Source organism: Neopsephotus bourkii, unplaced genomic scaffold, assembly GCF_033783945.1.
Source record: "Neopsephotus bourkii isolate Nb327-2 ecotype Australia unplaced genomic scaffold, CSIRO-AGI_Nbou_v1 NB_1131, whole genome shotgun sequence".
Taxonomy (NCBI): domain Eukaryota; kingdom Metazoa; phylum Chordata; class Aves; order Psittaciformes; family Psittacidae; genus Neopsephotus; species Neopsephotus bourkii.
In genome coordinates, this window is record NW_026901617.1 from 296,761 (window position 1) to 314,627 (window position 17,867).

Below are 17,867 nucleotides of genomic sequence, written 5' to 3' on the forward strand. Positions count from 1 at the left end.
TTCAGGCTACAGATGAAACGATGAAAGGGTAGGAGACCGTAGAGGCCGATGAGCCCTTCCCGCTTCACCACTCCTTCAGTGGACAGGCCCCGGGCGGCCCGGAGGAGTGGCTCCTCCAGACGGTGCCTCCCCACCGTCCCCCGGGGATCCCCGGTCGAGCCCCTACTCACGGGCGGGCAGCCGAGGCACAACCGCACGCCCCGCAGCAAAGAGCTCCTCATCGCCCGTCCTCTCCCTGCGAGCCACAGACTACGGCTGCCGGAGCACCACCTGACCTAACGCGCCTTCCCTCGCCTCGCCCCGCCTCGCCCCGCCTCGCCCCGCCTCGCCCCGCCTCGCCCCGCCTCGCCCCGCCTCGCCCCGCCTCGGAGGCGGGAGGGCCCGGGTAGGCGTCCAGGAGCCTGCTCCGAGCGCTGCGAGCGTGCACTGGGTTGTCGGGCCCGCTCGCTAGCTCTCGCGGCGCCACAAGAGAGCACTCCTCGGTCCCCGCGCCTCCCGCGGAAGGTCCCACCCCGGGAAGGGAGAGTGGCGCCGATGGCCGGTGGCGGCGTAGATGACGGCTGTCTGTCGTTGGAGCCTGATGGGGAGGCGGCGGTAGCCTGCGAGGCTCTCCGTTTGCTGCGGATCGAGCCCTCGGCCGTCAGCTCCGGCGCGGGGCGGGCGGGCGGCGCGGCGCGGTGCTCGGTAGGTGCCGCGGGAGGGGCGAGGGGTGGCAGGGCTTAGCTCCGCCTTGACGCCGGTCCCGCGGCCTCCTCATGGGCAGGAGGCCGTAGGGCTGAGGCCCCGCTGCTCCCACAGAGAAATGTGCTGCGGAAGCGGAGGCGCTGGGAGCGGGTGCTGGCGGCCAAGAAGAGCAAGAGGCCGCAAGAGCGGGAGCGGAGCAGGGCCCGGCGGGCTGGTGGCGCAGGTGAGGGGCGCTACGACACGGCACGGCGCTGTACGGAGTGGCCCCGTCGAGGGGCTCCTGGCCGAGGGAACGGGGTCCGCCCGTGGCTCCGCTGCCTGCCGGGGCTCAGGCTGGCCTCTCGCTGCTCTGCCTCCCAGGAGCTGCCAGTCGGGACTGCGGGAAGGTCCCGGCCGCCCTCGCGAAGGAGCGCCTTCTGCAGGCCAAGACCTCGGGGCCCCGGCTCTGCGTGGACCTCGGGGTGGCCGACCGCATGACTGAGAAGGTACGGGGCACCCTGCCTGCTGCGTCCTCTGCACCGGTGCTTCAGCGTAACTAGAGCTGAAGGATCTAGTTGACCTGAAGCTCAACTAGAAGGGTCCACACAGCAGCTCACCTGAGCTCAGCCTCTAGGGGGATGCTGTCCCCTCGCATCCCTGCCTGTCCTTACACCCCCTTAGCCTGCACGCGGCTTCCTGGCTGGCTGCGCACCCAACTCTGTGTTTCTTTGAGGCAGTTGAACTGTGCTCCACAGGAACAGCCTTTCCAGAGCCTCAGCGAGCAGTCGGTGACTCGGGCATCATGGATGTCTGCAGATCCTGAGTAGAGCCGTGTTACCCCCTGCCCCTTGACTTGTGGGTCACTGTGCTTGTTATTTATTGGAAGGAAACAAGCCGCCTCGCCTCCCAGATCAGGAGACTCTATGGGGCCAACAGGCGGGCTGAGAAGCCATTTTGGCTCTGTCTGACGGAGTTTGTTGTGGGCTCGTTGATCTATGAGGAGTGTTTTCGCATGAACGACGGCTTCTCCAATTATTTGGTAAGGGTCTCTGATGACAGTGCATTCAAGGCTTGTAGCACCCTGTAGCTGCTCCTGGCCTTCAGTGTTGACCCACAACAGGCTGAGGTGCGCTCAGATGAGAGCTGGGAGTTATGTGGGAATTCAGTTTAGTGGCAATGGTTAAGTTCAGATCTTCTTACCTTTTGACAGGAGATGAAGACTGACAGATAATGGGGAATGTACAAAGGCTTCAGGTTAGAGCTCCTGTCCTTCCTGCTTGCAGGAGAATTCCTTCTCCAGATGCTACTTCTGTAAAAAGACCTGTGATACTGGGGACAGGCAGCTGTATATGCTTGATCAGGGTTTGGGCAGGTCACATATTCATGTCCTGCGTTTTTTCATTGAGCTTGGTCTGACTCAAGCACAAGACACACACACATGGTGGTGACATTAAGCTGTGTGTTCTACAGCACATGTGGGGTCTGCACCTGGTAACAGTGAGGGGACAAACCAAGGTGGAGATTCCTGAATTTCTTAAGAATTAGAATCTCATTTAAAATTAGGTGATTTTTTTTCTGCTATCCTTTCCTTAAAGAATAGTGATTTTGATTAGAAAAGAATTTAAGGGATTTTGAAATATGTATTGTTCAATGCTCATATAGAAACATTTTTCAGTTAAGACAAAATCCACTATCTCCAGGAGTGTAAACACCTAAGGCAGTATCATCCGCATATTGCTGTGTCCGAGAGTGAGTTTTGCTCTGGCAAATGGACTTTGGCCTCATGGGCTTCTTCTCTCCATGTCTTGCATTTTTCAGATGGATACGACCCAAGAAAGTTACCTGGACCTGTTTCCTTTAGATGCAATTGTTTATCTCACTCCTGACTCTGAGAATGGTAAATATTTCACATGCTTTAGGCACAGGGGAGCTAGGGCAAATGGGTGTTTTTTATGCTTTTCTTTTTCAGACTATTTAATACTTCATGTGATGCAATTCCATGTATTCACTGTCTCAAATTGTATGAGATGTACTTTGTATTTAAATCTGATGCTCAATCTATTCCTATCTCAATCTGTTTTTATGAAATGAGGTTTCAACTTAGGGCTGTGTGTGATCTGCAGCAGACTTAACTAAAACTTGCGTGTACATCCTTTGCAGCTTGTAGTACTAGGAAGTGGTAGAGATGCTGTGGCAGTTTTGGCTACAGTCTAAATGACATCTTTCTCTGAAATGCAGCAGCAACTATGTTCTCTTTATTGCTTAATTTGCTACTGTGTTTATTTTCTCCTCTTCCTCTATTTCTAACCTGCCATGTGTTGCTGAGGGCATAGATCCCTTGTCTTGTTTTACAAAAGTGCCGTACTCTGCTAAATTATCTGGGACTGGTGGGCGAAGGTTTTAGTAGGGAACCCTGGTAGTGGGAACACTGGAGCAGATTGGGATCAGATTGACCAAATTAGCCACATCTTATAACGAACAGTGGTTAAAGGGAGCAATGTATGATATTTGTGGTGCTCTGTGCTTTCAGCCTTTCTGAAAAGGCTGAGAAAAGCATTTCTCCCTTTCACGCTGCCTGCAGGTTCAGGCAGACACGTCTGTCTCTGAAGTCTCAGCCTCCTGCATGGTCTGAGGCTCCAGGGTAAAGGGAGACTCTGGCCACAGTTTCTTACTGGAAGTGGGCTCTTGCTTGGAAAATGGTGTAACACAGGATTTTACTGTTGTATGGTGGTGAGCGAGTGCTTATCTTGTTTCTAGTCCTTGAAGATATTGATCCAAATAAAGTATACATCCTCGGAGGCCTGGTGGATGAAAGTATTCACAAGGTGGGTAGCAGGCTGTTGGAACCTGAAGGTGCTGTCTCCCCCATTATCTCCTGAGAGCAGAGACATCCCACTTGTAGTACCCAGTGCTCCTGCTGCCGTGATTTGAGACATCACTGTTGTGCCACCATACATTTTTTCCCCAAGGTTCTGCCTGGATCCAGTGCCAGGCTGAGAGACTGTGGCAGTCTGGGTGAAACATGCCCCAGGACAGCTTTTAGCTTCGTAGCTGCTTGCACCCAAAATATTGTGCATGCTGTGCATATGCAAGTTTGTGCACATGGGGCACCTTGTTATTGTTTCCTTTGCAGAAGCTGACTCTGCAAAGGGCACGAGAGCAGTCCTTGCAAACAGCCCGTCTCCCCATTCGCGAGTACATGGTGAAAGCTGTTAACACCAAGAACTACCACTCAGAGACCCTGGCAATTAATCAAGGTGAGAGGCTGAACCATGTCCTTTCACTTGACTGGGCAGGGAGAGGGGGCTATCAAGCACTGAAGCCAGGTATTTTCAGAATTATTTCCCATTGCTGAGTAATGGGGGAAGCACTGGGATCAGAGGTTTCTCTTAATAGGATTTATTCCTGATAACCCTTTTTAAAGGTCTTGTGTGCTTCTCTGCATCAGCGCATTCTCAGGGACACAGGACTTGCTTTGCACAAAGCAGCGAGCATTTAGTGTGAGGGAGATGTGAGGAGGCTGCTGTTGCTATGAGTCATACAAGGTCCCAGGCAAGGGAGAACAGAAATTGTCTTGCCTGTGTCAGACTCAGTCAAGGCAAGGCTCACAACACCAGGATGATGTGATGTGCTCCACCACTGCGATGGCTTCATGTCATGATTATGGTTTGGGCCACCCAGTCACACCAGTGGATGTGTCCATGCTCTACCTCCACCGGCAGTCTGTGGCTTTTTAATGTGAACATCTCTCTGCTATAGATTACGGAGCAGAGAGGTGTCCTAGGCCAGCTCTAGTAAATTCTTACCTCTGGCGTGAGGACATCATTGCCATCTCCATCAGCACAAGGCAGAGGAGGTGGTGGAGGGCCCTGCAAAGGACCAAGCATAGCTGCTAGAGACCACCATGTGGAGATGTGGAAACACAGCATCTGAGAAACAATGGTGGAAGTGCAGTAGGTATAACCCACCATCATGGTCAGCAGCAATGGGTAGTACAGGTTAGTCAAACGGTGACTGGGGAACCTTGCTATAGTTGACACAGCCTCTGCCTTACCTACCCAGAGCTCCCCAAAGTAATCTTCAAAATGGTTTCATGTGCTGTTTTGAAGCTGCCTCAAACACTTATGTGTCAGATTTTAAATGAGAGGAAGGCAAACCACCAGATCCCATGCTAACCTTCTCTGTCATCAGCTATTGTAACTTCCTGATGCTTTGCAGCCAATGGGGTGTGTATTAATAGAGCTTGCTATTGATACCGTTATCACATCTCTTCTTGACAGTCTTTGATATCTTATCAACTTACTATGAGACTCGAAGCTGGCCAGCAGCCTTGAAAGCTGGAGTTTCTTCTGGAAAAGGCTATGTGCTACCAGAGGCCATGAAATAAGTGAAAATACCTCAGCATGATAATGCACAAGAAAATTCTTTATTTTGTAATGTTAAAGAGCTGTGCAGACAAGAGAGACAAACTCCAAATTTTGAGCAGAGGCACCAGCATGAATATGCATAGAGAGGATAGCTCTGCTTAAATCTTGTTCAAGGACCCTATCAAGAGTGACGCATTTCGACTCAGCAGTACAATGCTGGAAAATACTTTTTCCTCTTGAACATAAAACATAAGCTAATGGAGCCCTGGGATCCAGTGGAAACTGACAGGGATTCAATTCTACTTCTTTACAGATGCTTCTAGAGTGTTTCTGACTCTTGCATCTACACTTGTTCTGGGGCAGCAAGGAGTGCTTTAATATATTTCTTTCATCTTGCTAAAACAGTAAGTAAGGTGAAGTTAGAATTGCAAAGCTCCCTGGTGAGGAAAATTTCTTCCCATGGAAAAGGACAATGCTGTTCCGATGGGGGAGCACAAGATGGGATTCCCAGATGGAGAAACTGTTTCCAGGTGCACTGTGTCCTGACAACTTTAAATCAGTTGAAGACTCGGGGAGTTGTTGAAGCCTATAGCTAATCCTGTGCTTCTATTTTAAAAACCTAAAATAAAATGTTTACTCTTAAACTCCCATTGCATCCTTATGGTTACTTATGCGTCATCACACACTGACATGCGAAGTTCACTAACCCTGAAGTTCCTCCTGGAAGGGTATCTGGGATCTGACTCTGCCCTGCACAAAGAGAACAGATATAGTTCATAGCCACAGCAGAAAGCATCTTTGATGCATCTAAGTTGATATGTAACCTCAGCCATTATTGCTAAAAAAATCCCCAAAACCCCAACAAACCACCAAACAGCCTCCATGTCGCTGTAAATGACTAGCTCCAACCACCAGTGGAAGGACTTGAAGGTCTTCTGAGGTAAATTGCTATCTCATTTGCATATGTATTTTCATTTTTCTTTCATATCAAGAGCCTTTTACAACACCTGGAATTCAGTGCCATGAGGCAGTATCAGTAGCACCTGTTGCACCAGGCCTTTCTCCGCATTTTTGCTGAATTTGTGTTTGCCAGTGCCTGCAGCTCTGCTGTGCCTTATGTGTCCTTCCAATTCTTAGTCTTCACATTCCCCCTCTCATTAGCTGTTGGTGTGTAGTTAGAGGTTTGCACTTCAGCTCCATGTAAGAGCCTTTAACTTTACAATTGAGCCCCTGAGTTTGCTATGCAGCAACATATGCTAGCCCAGACCAGGGGCAGGGGAGTGTTAGGGACTTTCTCAAGCATCAGCAAATGTAAATAGAAGAGCTGGCTGACACACAGAAACCAGATCAGAAAAGCAGGATATGGTGTTGCCTACATTGCCTGGGACAAGCCTCTTCTGTGGCTGCAAGAAAAGGCAGTTAAATACAGCATGGTTTGTTTCCCAAAGAGATTTCCATTACATCCTTAGCCACACGTGGTGGACAAAGTATCCTGGTTTCCTTCACATGGGGCCAGGTTGGCATCTGACATAATTTTATTTCGGAAACTGCCTGGAGAGTATGGAGTGGCAAGAAAGGCAGGCTTCACAGGTGACAGAAGGCTAAGACAACACCTTGAGACCAGCCACCTGCAAGGCCTTTGAGAGGTGAGGGACAAGCCCCAGGCAAGATACATAAGCCACTGAAGTACTCTATGAATTTGCATATTACATAGAGAGATTGCGTACACAAAATTGCGCAAAGCTAGGCTGGAGGGCAGTACACCCTGCATCATAACCACCCCCTGCACAGGCGTGGCTCTTGGTGGAGCTAAGCTGACACCAGGGACACATGCTTCTGTGCCGATTCTTGAACTGTGGGGCTAAATGCCCTGTAGGGAAGAGCCTGATAGTGAACAGAAGGAACATGGCTGGGCTCTTCCCACCCAGTGCACTTGTGCCACCAAACATCCCCATCACGACAACGGGGGTTCCCTGAGCTGATGCAGAAGACAAAAGATGGAAGCTGTGAGGGCTGTGTGTTGGCGGGCAAGGAGGTTGGCACCCATATCCGGGCAGCCTTGACTGCAAAGCTGCTGGTGACCAGCCTGCACAAGTTGCTGGTAGGTTCCCACCACATCCATGAGTGCAGCCCCAAGCCTCTGCTGCCTCTGCCTGCACAGCTGGCAGTGTGTCACCTGGAAGCAGGCCACTGCCAGCTGAACTAGGTGGTTGAACATCACCCTCAGCACACCCTGCAGCTCTTTTAGGGGCTGCTCTGTTTTCAGGAGCTCCTGGCAACTGGACAGCAGATCCTGGGAGACTAAGCCAAGGGTACCCTTGCTCTCAGCACCCTGCTCAGAACATTGACCTTGCAGATGGGTTGCTTGGTTCCTGGAGAGCTTCCCCACAACCTCCTGAAGCTCTGTGGTGTAAGCCAGGAAGCAGGAAAAATCTTCAGGGCTCCTCTGTGCTTGGTCCTTCAGCTTGCTGAGGGCTTGGACGTAAGGGTCCCACCATGCCATGTCCCTAGCAATGGAGACTGGGTAACTGCTCACAGGGGTCCCAGGAAGACTGCAGCTGCTGGACGGTGGAGTGGTGAGGGGCCCCAGAAATGTGTTGCACATGGGGATGGTAGTTTCACATTCCCCCTTGTCATCAGACCTGTGGAAGCAGCTGATATAGGACAGACGACAGCTGCATTTGTCCATCCCAAGCTGTGGTGGAGATGTCCTCTTCGTTGTGGAAAAACCCAAGGACCTGGTCATGATGGGGTCAGAAGGACTCTGCTCATCCTCCTTGTGGTTAAAGCAGAGTAAGGAGTGCTTTGAAGCCCCATGGTCTGCTTTTTTCTCCAGCAAGCCAAAGGAAACTGGGCCTGAGGAGGTGGAAAGCACTACAGATGGAGTTATAGGAGAGTCTTTTCCCGCCTCAGTAGACTGTTCTCTGGGAAGAGTCTGAATAGGCTGTGGCTGTGTGAGAGCCACATTTCCTGCATCTTTTCTAGGGTCTCCATCCAGCTCCTGGCTGCTTAGCAACTCTTTCGCAAACAGTGCTCCGGCTGGGGATGTTTGTATCTCCTTTCCAACAGCATCAGCCTCCAGGCACCCACTAGTCTTCTCAGAGGCCAAAAGCTCTAGTGGGATGTCTACCCTTTCCTGAGATGGGCTGGGTAATGTGAGGTCTGTCCTCAGCCCACATGAGAGGTGAGTTCCAACCCCAGAAGTGCTGCTGCTATCTGTTAAGAGCTGAGCTGCATCTGGAAAACCTATGTGTTTTTTATTGTTCGCTTTCTGTAAGGCCTCCTTGTTTATCGCTGGTCTGCTTTTTGCCTGTAACAAGGCACTGTCACTGCTGTTTTCAGCACAGCTGTCATGATTAGGTTTTTCTTCTTCACAAAGAGCTGGGACAGGCTCCTTACACACTGCTTCCCTCTCAGCAGTGAGGAGCGGTTCCTGGGCCTGGTCCTTGTCCACCTCATGGGGAGAGCCCATGCTGGAGCCATGAGCTGGCAGTGTGTGTTTGTTAGCAGGGCAAGTCACTTCTTGGCCAGGGCATGGGTGCGTATCACCAACCTGCTGGGCTGCCATCACCTCACCCATCTCCTCCTGTGCCACTTGGGCCAGCCAGCCTTTGGTGTCCATACATCTCTCCTCACTCAGCAACCCATTATTCATGGAGGAACTTCCCTGAGCAGGTGACCTGACAGCCTGTAAACAAGATGTGCCCACAGGAAGGGGCACACCTTCCTCCAGGGACAGGAAAGGTGGACATACAGCATGTGTAGGTTGGAGGCTGCTGTCCACATGCATGGCAACACCCTGCAGGCGAACAGCTGAAATGGAAGAAATCAACGAGTCAGTCACTGATTTTGTTTCCATGGTATAAGGCTCCATTTCCACCAGGCCAGAGGATGGATTTGGGCTAGCACTGTTTCTCTGGGCGTGGGTTGCAGCAGGAACTTGAAGCTCTGCATTCTTGATGTTCTCTGAGGAGGGTGAAGAGGGCAGCTGAGCAAGAAGTGCTGGTGTGGGTGGCCAAGAGCAGCAGCTTTGCAGAGGGCCTGGTAAAGCTAAGGGAAAAGTGACCTGTGAGGTGTAATCGGTTTTCAGGAAAGACCTCCTCTTCTTCAGGCTCTTAGCATATGTCATCTCCTCCTTTCTGTGTTTCTCCTTTGCTGTCTGCCTTGTCATCAGGCTTTCTCCTAAGCTGTAACACCTTGGTTGCTTCAGCATGCTGGAGCAGTTGTCTGTACTCTCCTGGGACGTGATACTGTAGCCTGTTGGCAAGAAAAAGAACCATGCAAGTCAGAAAATAGCCCCAGGCAGCAGAATATCCATGCGTCTATGCAGTGAGCCAGAAAGCTCTTAACACAGGTCCTGCAATTGCAGATGTAAATGTTTGGTTGCAAAGCCTGGGTCCCAAGTGCCAAAGGAAACTGTCTCTTACAATCAAGCACCATCTTGGAATCAGATATGTCAAGAAAAACAGAATTTGTGCCTATGGCTACAAAGACTGAAGTCCAGCATTAGTGATAAAGGGTAGTCTCACCCTTTGGTTATTGGAGCCACTTAACCTGACTGCAGGTACATCTGTAATTCCCAAATTTAATTTGGTGGTATTAACAGCAGCTACAGTGAGTAGTGCCTACAGCTGGAGATTTATTAACATGATCAGAAATTTCCAGCTTGGATACTTAGGTGATAAAAATTTCTAGAGATTGCAGTGTTGTGTCTGAACATGGTATTGTTACTGTGAATGAATGCAAAATGTAAAATTGTACTAAATACACAAAACAAATGAAGAAGATCAGTTAATGTTGAAAGAGCTGATTATTTCAGAAACAAAAATCCTTTCCAAGAAAATACAATGACCAGGGAGCTGCTCAGTCACAGGACTCCTTGACCCAGTTATGTAATGTGCTCCTGACCCCAAAAGATCATTATATTGTGGGTACATGGGACAATAATGTTTTACAGCTTTTAGCTCTCCTCAGCTTGAAGGAAGGTAGGAGAGTGAAGGTGCTGCCTGCCAGTGGGAATATTTACCATAAAGCTTCCTCTTAGTGCAACGCTCTTTTAATCACTGAAGATTCAGCCTACATAGAAGGATGCACAGAACTTACTCATGCAGCATGCTGGCTTCAGAATTGGGCAGAGCCATACATCAGTATTCTGGAATTCCTGCAGAAACCTGGGAACCTTCCAGAATGCCAAACTCATTTGAAAACTGACTTTTTCTGGGATCTAATGCTTGGATGCGATGACAGATTTCCCTGCAGAGTTGCAGCTCTGACCCCTATGTGCACATCCGCTGTATTTCTGCTGAAGAATCACAGAATTCCAAGGGTTGGAAGGGACCTCAAGAGATCATCTGGTCCAACCCCCCTGCAAGAGCAGGGTAACCTAGAGTACATCACACAGGAACTTGTCCAGGCGGGCCTTGAATATCTCCAATGTGGGAGACTCCACAACCCCCCTGGGCAACCTGTTCCAGTGCTCTGTCACTCTCACAGTAAAGAAGTTCTTCCTGATGTTAACGTGGAACCTTCTATGCTCCAGTTTACACCCATTGCCCCTTGTCCTATCACTGGATATCACTGAAAAAAGCCTAGCTCCATCATCATGACACCCACCCGTTACATATTTGTAAACACTGATGAGGTCACCCCTCAGTCTCCTCCAAGCTGAAGAGACCCAGCTCCTTCAGCCTCTCCTCATAAGGGAGGTGTTCCACTCCCTTAATCATCTTTGTGGCTCTGCACTGGACTCTTTCAAGCAGTTCCCTGTCCTTCTTGAACTGAGGGGCCCAGAACTGGATGCAATATTCCAGATGCGGCCTAACCAAGGCAGAATAGAGGGGGAGGAGAACCTCTCTTGACCTACTAACCACACCCTTTCTAATGCACCCCAGGATGCCATTTGCCTTCTTGGCCACAAGGGCACATTGCTGGCTCATGTTCATCCTCCTATCCACCAGGACCCCCAGGTCCCTTTCCCCTTCGCTACTTTCCAGCAGGTCAGTCCCCAGCCTGTACTGGTACATGGGGTTGTTCTTCCCCAGATGCAAGACTCTACACTTGCCCTTGTTGAATTTCATCAAATTTCTCCCCGCCCAACTCTCCAGCCTGTCCAGGTCTCGCTGAATGGCAGCACAGCCTTCTGGTGTGTCAGCCATTCCTCCCAGTTTAGTGTCATCAGCGAACTTGCTGAGAGTACACTCGGTTCCCTCGTCCAGGTCGTTGATGAAAATATTAAACAGCACTGGTCCCAGCACCGACCCCTGAGGCACTCCACTAGTCACAGATCTCCAGCTAGACTCTGCACCATTGACCACAACTCTCTGCCTTCTTCCTTCCAACCAGTTCTTGATCCACCTCACTACCTGATCGTCAAGCCCACACTTCCTTAGCTTATCTATGAGAATGCTGTGGGAGACAGTATCAAATGCCTTACTGAAATCAAGAAAAACCACATCTACTGCTCTACCATCATCCCTCCACCTAGTCACTTCCTCATAGAAGGCTATAAGGTTGGTCAAACATGACTTCCCCCTCATAAAACCATGTTGGCTGTTCTTAATAATCCCCTCATCCTCGATATGCCTAGAAATGGAGTCAAGAATAAGTTGTTCCATCACCTTTCCAGGGACGGAGGTAAGGCTGACCGGTCTATAATTACCCGGGTCCTCCTTCTTGCCCTTCTTGTAGACTGGTGTGACATTTGCCATCCTCCAATCCTCAGGCACCTCTCCTGTTTCCCCTGACTTACCAAAGATGATGGAGAGTGGCCTAGCAATGACCTCCACCAGCTCCCTCAGCACCTGTGGGTGCATTCCCTCCGGACCCATCGATTTATAGATGTCCAGATTGCATAGCTGATCCCTAACCCAATCCTCATCTACCAAAGCAAACTCCTCCTTTGCCCTGACTCCTTCTGGGGCAATAGGAATCTGGGCCCCCCGGGGAGAGTCTGCAGGAGTAAAGACAGAGGCAAAGAAGGCATTCAGCACCTTTGCCTTCTTTATATCCTCTGTCTCCAGGGCACCCACCTCGTTCAGCAGTGGGCCTGTATTGCCTCTTGTGTTAGTTTTATTTGCTATGTATTTGAAGAAACCCTTTCTATTGTCCTTAACCCAACTAGCAAGATTAAGTTCCAAGGAGGCCTTAGTTGTCCTCATTGCCTCCCTACATCCTCTAACAACTGTTCTATATTCCTCGCCCCAAAAAATAATGGTTTATAAAGAATGGGTGTTCAAAGGTCCTTTAAAAATCCTGGGAAATCTATGAACAGCTGAAAGATGATCTCTCTAGGAAGACTGACATGGGAAAAAGGCAACACCCTAGTCCATGGGGTGAAAGAAAGGTGGCCTGCAGCATATAGGTGACCTTTTACCTGCCAAGGCGTCTGGAGGGCTAAGCCTGTCTGCAGCATCATAGAACTCCTCCTCCTCAGAGCTGGTGTCACCAAAGCCTGGGGGCGGCTCCAAAATGGGGTCGCTTGCCTCTGCAGTCACATCTGCTCCACATGGTGCCCCTTCCTGGGAAGACTCATCTTTCCAAGGACTTCTTTGAGGGCTGTGGCTGATTTTGCTCCTCTCCACACTGCCTGCAGGGTATATGCTGTAGCACAAGTTGTAGAAGTCCATGGTGTTTTTCTCAGACAATCTGGTTTTCACCACAGATGTACCAATGTCCTCCCCTCTCTGCTCAGAGGGACTGTTCTCACACCCAAGGTCCTCTGCATGAGGTACCTGCAAGAAGCAGAAGTAGTCTCCATTTTCTGCCCTGATGGAGCCTCCTTCAGCATGAATGGGGAAGAAGCTCTTGTCTGAGTGGCTCATCTCCTGAACTGTTGGTATGTAGAAGTGGAAGAATTCTGGCCTGAAGGAAGAGCACGTTTCCAACTCATCTTCCTCCAGTGCATCCATAGAGTCACTGGAGCCACTTGTCTTAAATCCTCGGCTCTCAGTGTTGGCTGAATCTGAAGCCTCAGATGCGCTGTCTGTTGCATTGTCACACGCATCATACTGCTCACTCCCTTCAGACTGGGGCTTTGTGCTGTCCTTTTCCAGACTGTGGAGCTCTCCCAGCTCCTCCTTGTTGCACACAGGATGGGCACTGCTGTGTGCTGTAGGAGTGTCCAAGCAATGGTCTGAAGAGGAATCCTGCTCCCAGGAGTCTTCAGAGTCACTGCAGGTTCGAGATTCGTATCCTGGGATTTAAACACATCTATCAGCCTGTCCCTTACAGTGGCAAGAAGGCACGGCCAGACAAGGGTTATGAACTTGTCTGCAGAGCAGAGCCTTAAAGCCCAGAGAGTTCTGCCCTCACTTGCTCATTAGCAAACAAGATGAAGGTGCAATCAGACCTCCAGGACCATACACAACCTGTCAGTGGAGGTTTGGTCCCTCCTGCCTGCTTTGCCTGGTTTTACCGGGGGAGCTGTGGAACAGCAGCCAGCTAACTCGTTGCCTAAAGCTTCAGTCTGTAACCCCTATGACGCTGCAATTATCCTGACAAGGGACAGGACAGCATGGCAAAAGGATCCTCTCCCTCCTGGCAGAGGGGTGCCAGCAGATGGGAGTTGTTCAGGAGGCTGGCAGAAGAACACAAGTGCTCAGTGATATGTCTGCCGTTTCGGTGACAGGCATTCAGCTTTCTCTTCTTGGGAAAAGCTGCCAATTACTGCTGCTCTTCCGCTGTCTGACAGTCTGGGGCTGATGGAAACCTGACACTGCCTGCACCATGGCTGACAGTCTTAATAACTTGCAGATGCCACTGGGCTACTGTTCTAGCATGACACTATTCCCAGGAGGAAATAACACTTCCAGTGCTGGAGGATCCACCCACTTTCTCCCCATCCTTTGACAAAAAAAAACCAAAAAAACCCCCCAAAAACCAACAACAACAACAACAAAAAAAAACCCACCCAAAAAAATCACACACACACACACACACACACACACACACACACACACACAAAATATCCAAACCCCAAAACCAACCAAACAAACAAACGAACAAGCTGGGTTTTTTAAACCTTCTTCGGCTGAGACACGGTGCAGTTGCTGTTTTTTCTCCCCCCAGGTAAATATGGAGACATTTGCATCCACAAACAGTCTGTAGTAGCCAATGATGAGACAGACAAGGTCTTTTGCACTGTTGGATTCCAGGAGCAGAGTCAGCAGCTTGTTGTTTGTTTAAGGACATGGAGGGAAGAGAACAGTAAAAATATTTTAGAATTTACAAATATCGCTATTTGTATCGCCATCTGCAGGAACATGGTGCACACTGAAAAGACATTCCCTCTCCCCCATACCACCATCGTTCCAAAGCACTGTTTATGCATGAGGCACAGAGGGACAAGATACATTGGTTTTCTCATATTTTGTTTCTTTGATATGTCTCACTGATGGAGGATAGCAAGAAGAATCACCTTTCTTCAGTAATTTTATATTCCTTTTATGAGCTTCCCCTTCCAAGTCTGCTCTAAGCCTTTTTTACTGATGATACCACCAGCTAAATGTCAGATTTTGAAAAGAATACATGGTGTGGATGACTCCTCACTTGTTCTCTAGCCCTGACACGACCATCAAGAACTTACCTTCAGATCCTGCAGATAGATTTTGACAGTGCTCACTTTTTCAGACTCCTCTGTAAGCTCCACCCTGCTGATGTTTGCAAACTCTGCCAGACTTGTTATGATGTTGAGCTTATTATTGATAATCTGGCTCACCCCATACTTGGCACCCACCAGCAAGGCAACATACGATTCTCTGTCCTGTAGCTGTAAGGAGGAGAGGTTAAATCTGTAACCAAAATCTGATCACGAACCAAATCGCCTGTGCTGGGCAGGGACTCCTCAGCCACCTGATCTTGTGTGCTATTTTAACACTGGACTCTCTTCACAACTGTGCTGTAACCAGCTGCAAAGGGAGCCCCTTGTTACTTACAGGCTTTCAGGTCACCTGCTCCCAGCTGTTCTCTTCTCTGCCTTGGGGACCACCAGTTTCCTGTACCCCCAAGGCAGATGGTCCCAGAGAAGCAGCAGCCATCTAGCAGATCCAGAGAGGTCAGATCAGCAGCAGACTGCTATCAGAATTATCACCTGGCAGGCTGTGCCAGATGGACCAAGTGAGACCTACTGGATTTGGCTAGAAACTTCAGGAAGGCATTCTGGTTTTGGAAGAACTTTGCGAAGTTCTTCCTAACACTTTATGTTGGGATCAGACACTTAGAAATAAATTAACACTCAAATAATTTGGCAAAACTATTTCAATTTGCACAGAACTGTAAACCTAGGCATTACTGTAACCCCTCAGTAAGGTCTTCCTCTGATACATTGCTTGGTGTGCTGTACAAAACAGATTGTGGTCTATAGTTCAGTAGAGATCCAAATGAGGACAGGCAAAAAAACGCAAACAACAACGCAAGAAACTCTTGGGGACTGTGAAAAGAGCAGTGTTCTTTTTTACAGTAAGCTTTAAAGATAGACAATATCTCTTCAAGAGTTTTTGAAATATCCCCAGATCTCTTAAGTACTTTACAACATAAAAAATATAAACAGAGGTCATCTGAAGAGGAAGAGTCACAGCTTTCAACTTGAAAAAATATGGAGAATTATTGTGTAGGCTGGTGTGTTATTCACTTCAATAGAATTATGCTCAGTTATCCTAGCAGAGTCCCTTACCAATACTTCTCATGAAGTCCCAGGGTAGGGAAAAGTAGTGTGACTGAACTGTCTTAAACAGCACCACCAGAGCTAATGTTACATTTTCTACAAGGATCAAAGCAAAGACAGTGAGGAGACTCAGTAAAAGGTTGCTAGTCTCACATCAACAGTCAATTAAGAAAAATATGGAAACATTTCTGCCTTAGATAGGGTTTGCTTTGGTTAAGATACGATCTTACACACTGGTGAAATAAAAAGGTTAAAACTCCTTCTTGTGTCCTTATCTTTGCCGTTGTTGTCCAAGTACAATAGGAGATGCACAAAGCAAGGCAATAAGACAGTATGCCAAAGCCCAGTTGCATAAATAAATGCACTCGTACCATAAGGGTGGCGTTAAAGATCTTCCCATTGTACATCTTCAAGTCTCCCAGTATTTGCAGGTAGGTCAGGCGCACTTGGACTGCTGTGAGCATATGCTTCGTTTTGCAAGAGAAGAAATACTGTTTAGAAACATGACAGACAAACAAGGTTTTCCAGGTAGCCTATGGGGTAGAAGATGTTCTTTTCATACAGGACTTAGTATTTGACCAACACATTTAGCTTGGTCTGGATAAGCATTTGATCTGTACAGGACCACCCCACATTACCACATTTGCCATGTGGCAACCCCACAACAGAACACACTCTGTAGGGAAATTAGAGTGTGTGCACAGCAAAAGAAGTTATAAGAGGAAAAGATAGAAGAAAAACCCCAAGTGATCCCACATAGGAGAGACCCATGGAGAAAAGACATTGCTTCTTTGACTGTGAGAGATGCTGCCTCCATCCTGGGAGACACCTTGAACCCAGGGAACAAACGCTACCTTTTGCCGAGGGTCCAGTAGCATCTGGTTCTGCTTCAAGTGGTAGCTGATGGCTTTCTTAATATCCTTCCCTCTCATGTTTCGAAGCAGAGTTGGTGAGATGAAATTTTCAATTCCCCAGTCCCTCCTGCCAGAAAAATGGGAAGGGAGCAAAGGGGGTCCCAGCTGTGCTGTCCCCCAGCAACACAACAATGTGCAGAACAACAGCTGACCAGAGGCAGAGAAGGGCAAAGGCACCATGCCAGTCATAGAAGCATAGAATCATAGAATAGATTGTGTTGGAAGAGACCTTCAAAGGCCATCTAGTCCAACACCCCTGCAATGAGCAGGGACATCTTCCAACTAGATCAGGGTGCTGTAACATGTCTGGGTGTAGCTCATGGAACATGACTACCTTACTCAAATTCACTTTTATGTGCTTCTGCTACTGAGACAGGAGATGGGTTGGAGGAACATGCACTTTCATGCAGAATGGCCATTTTTACATGGTTATACAGGAGACAATCTACAAGCTTTGTCAGCATAATGGTCCCAGTCTGTCTGTGCCTCCCAGAGGATGAAGGTTCTTTAACTTTACTTTGGTTACAAGATCATTATGTAACATCTCCAGCTCCCTACACCCAAAAATGTAGATCATTATTCAGCCCAAGGACTAAATATCCAGGAACTAAGAATGCTGCAGTTGTCTGAAGTCACTTCTCACTCTTCATTAACTGCACACTGTTGGGTATGTCTGCCTGTATGCAGGCATCAGCAGCACTTGCCCAGGCTGATGGAGGCAGACACAAATGTCTGTTTTTAATGATTGGCTCATCACAAATTCTTAAAGCAGGGCTGTTCTTCAGGTTGCAAGTGCAGTCTAACATCATGGACATGCAGCACAGCACACTCACTGCTTGTGAAAGCATTTTTCGGTATTTGTTTTTCTAGATCCCATTACTTCACAGGACTTACTACTTATGCTGAAATTAGATATTTCTAAAACAGTTATGGTGGATGAAAGGGTGTAGTGGCTGTGCAGAGTTGATTAATATCCTCTCTCTCAACTACTGCATGCAAATCTTAGTATAGTGGCAGGGGCAGCCTGAGTAACCATAACTGAGAGATTTTATGTCCCTGCTCTATCTACAGATCAGAATCTCCCTCTGCTTAGGCATATGTCCAGATGTTATACTGTACATATTATTCAAGCAGCTCAGCAGGCTAAAGACAGGCTCTGAAGCCACCTTGACCTAAAATGACTGGCACAACTAAGAGATTGCAGTCTTTCTGGGTCAGGGACAGGCTTCTATCCAGAGCTAAACACAGGTAAACATAGAGCTG

At 48.7% G+C, this 17,867-nt stretch overlaps 2 protein-coding genes across 4 annotated transcripts in view; one reads left to right on the forward strand and one right to left on the reverse strand.

Moving 5' to 3' along the window:
* Window positions 1-465: 465 nt before the first annotated feature.
* On the forward strand, window positions 466-5,674 carry TRMT10B (tRNA methyltransferase 10B). Of its 2 annotated transcripts, XM_061362623.1 has the most exons (8): window positions 468-684; window positions 799-907; window positions 1,045-1,169; window positions 1,550-1,702; window positions 2,482-2,560; window positions 3,421-3,488; window positions 3,797-3,920; window positions 4,944-5,674. In XM_061362623.1, exons 1-8 carry the CDS (start codon window positions 535-537, stop codon window positions 5,048-5,050), a joined length of 915 nt encoding a protein of 304 aa, XP_061218607.1. In that variant the 5' UTR covers window positions 468-534; the 3' UTR covers window positions 5,051-5,674. The 2 variants fall into 2 exon arrangements, with proteins under 2 accessions (XP_061218608.1, XP_061218607.1); XM_061362624.1 differs by lacking the exon at window positions 1,550-1,702 and having other exon boundaries at window positions 466-684.
* FRMPD1 (FERM and PDZ domain containing 1) overlaps window positions 5,068-17,867 on the reverse strand; it is a 28,003-nt gene continuing 15,203 nt past the window's right edge. Inside the window, exons 10-15 of one of the 2 annotated variants that reach the window (XM_061362622.1) lie at window positions 16,545-16,671; window positions 16,062-16,157; window positions 14,614-14,796; window positions 14,050-14,197; window positions 12,403-13,221; window positions 5,068-9,287 (exon numbers count right to left, since the gene is read on the reverse strand). In XM_061362622.1, coding sequence (XP_061218606.1) covers window positions 6,985-9,287; window positions 12,403-13,221; window positions 14,050-14,197; window positions 14,614-14,796; window positions 16,062-16,157; window positions 16,545-16,671 — 3,676 coding nt within the window. In that variant the 3' untranslated portion in view covers window positions 5,068-6,984. Of the gene's footprint in view, window positions 9,288-12,402; window positions 13,222-14,049; window positions 14,198-14,613; window positions 14,797-16,061; window positions 16,182-16,544; window positions 16,672-17,867 lie in introns of both variants that reach the window. The other variant, XM_061362621.1, reaches the window with a different exon arrangement.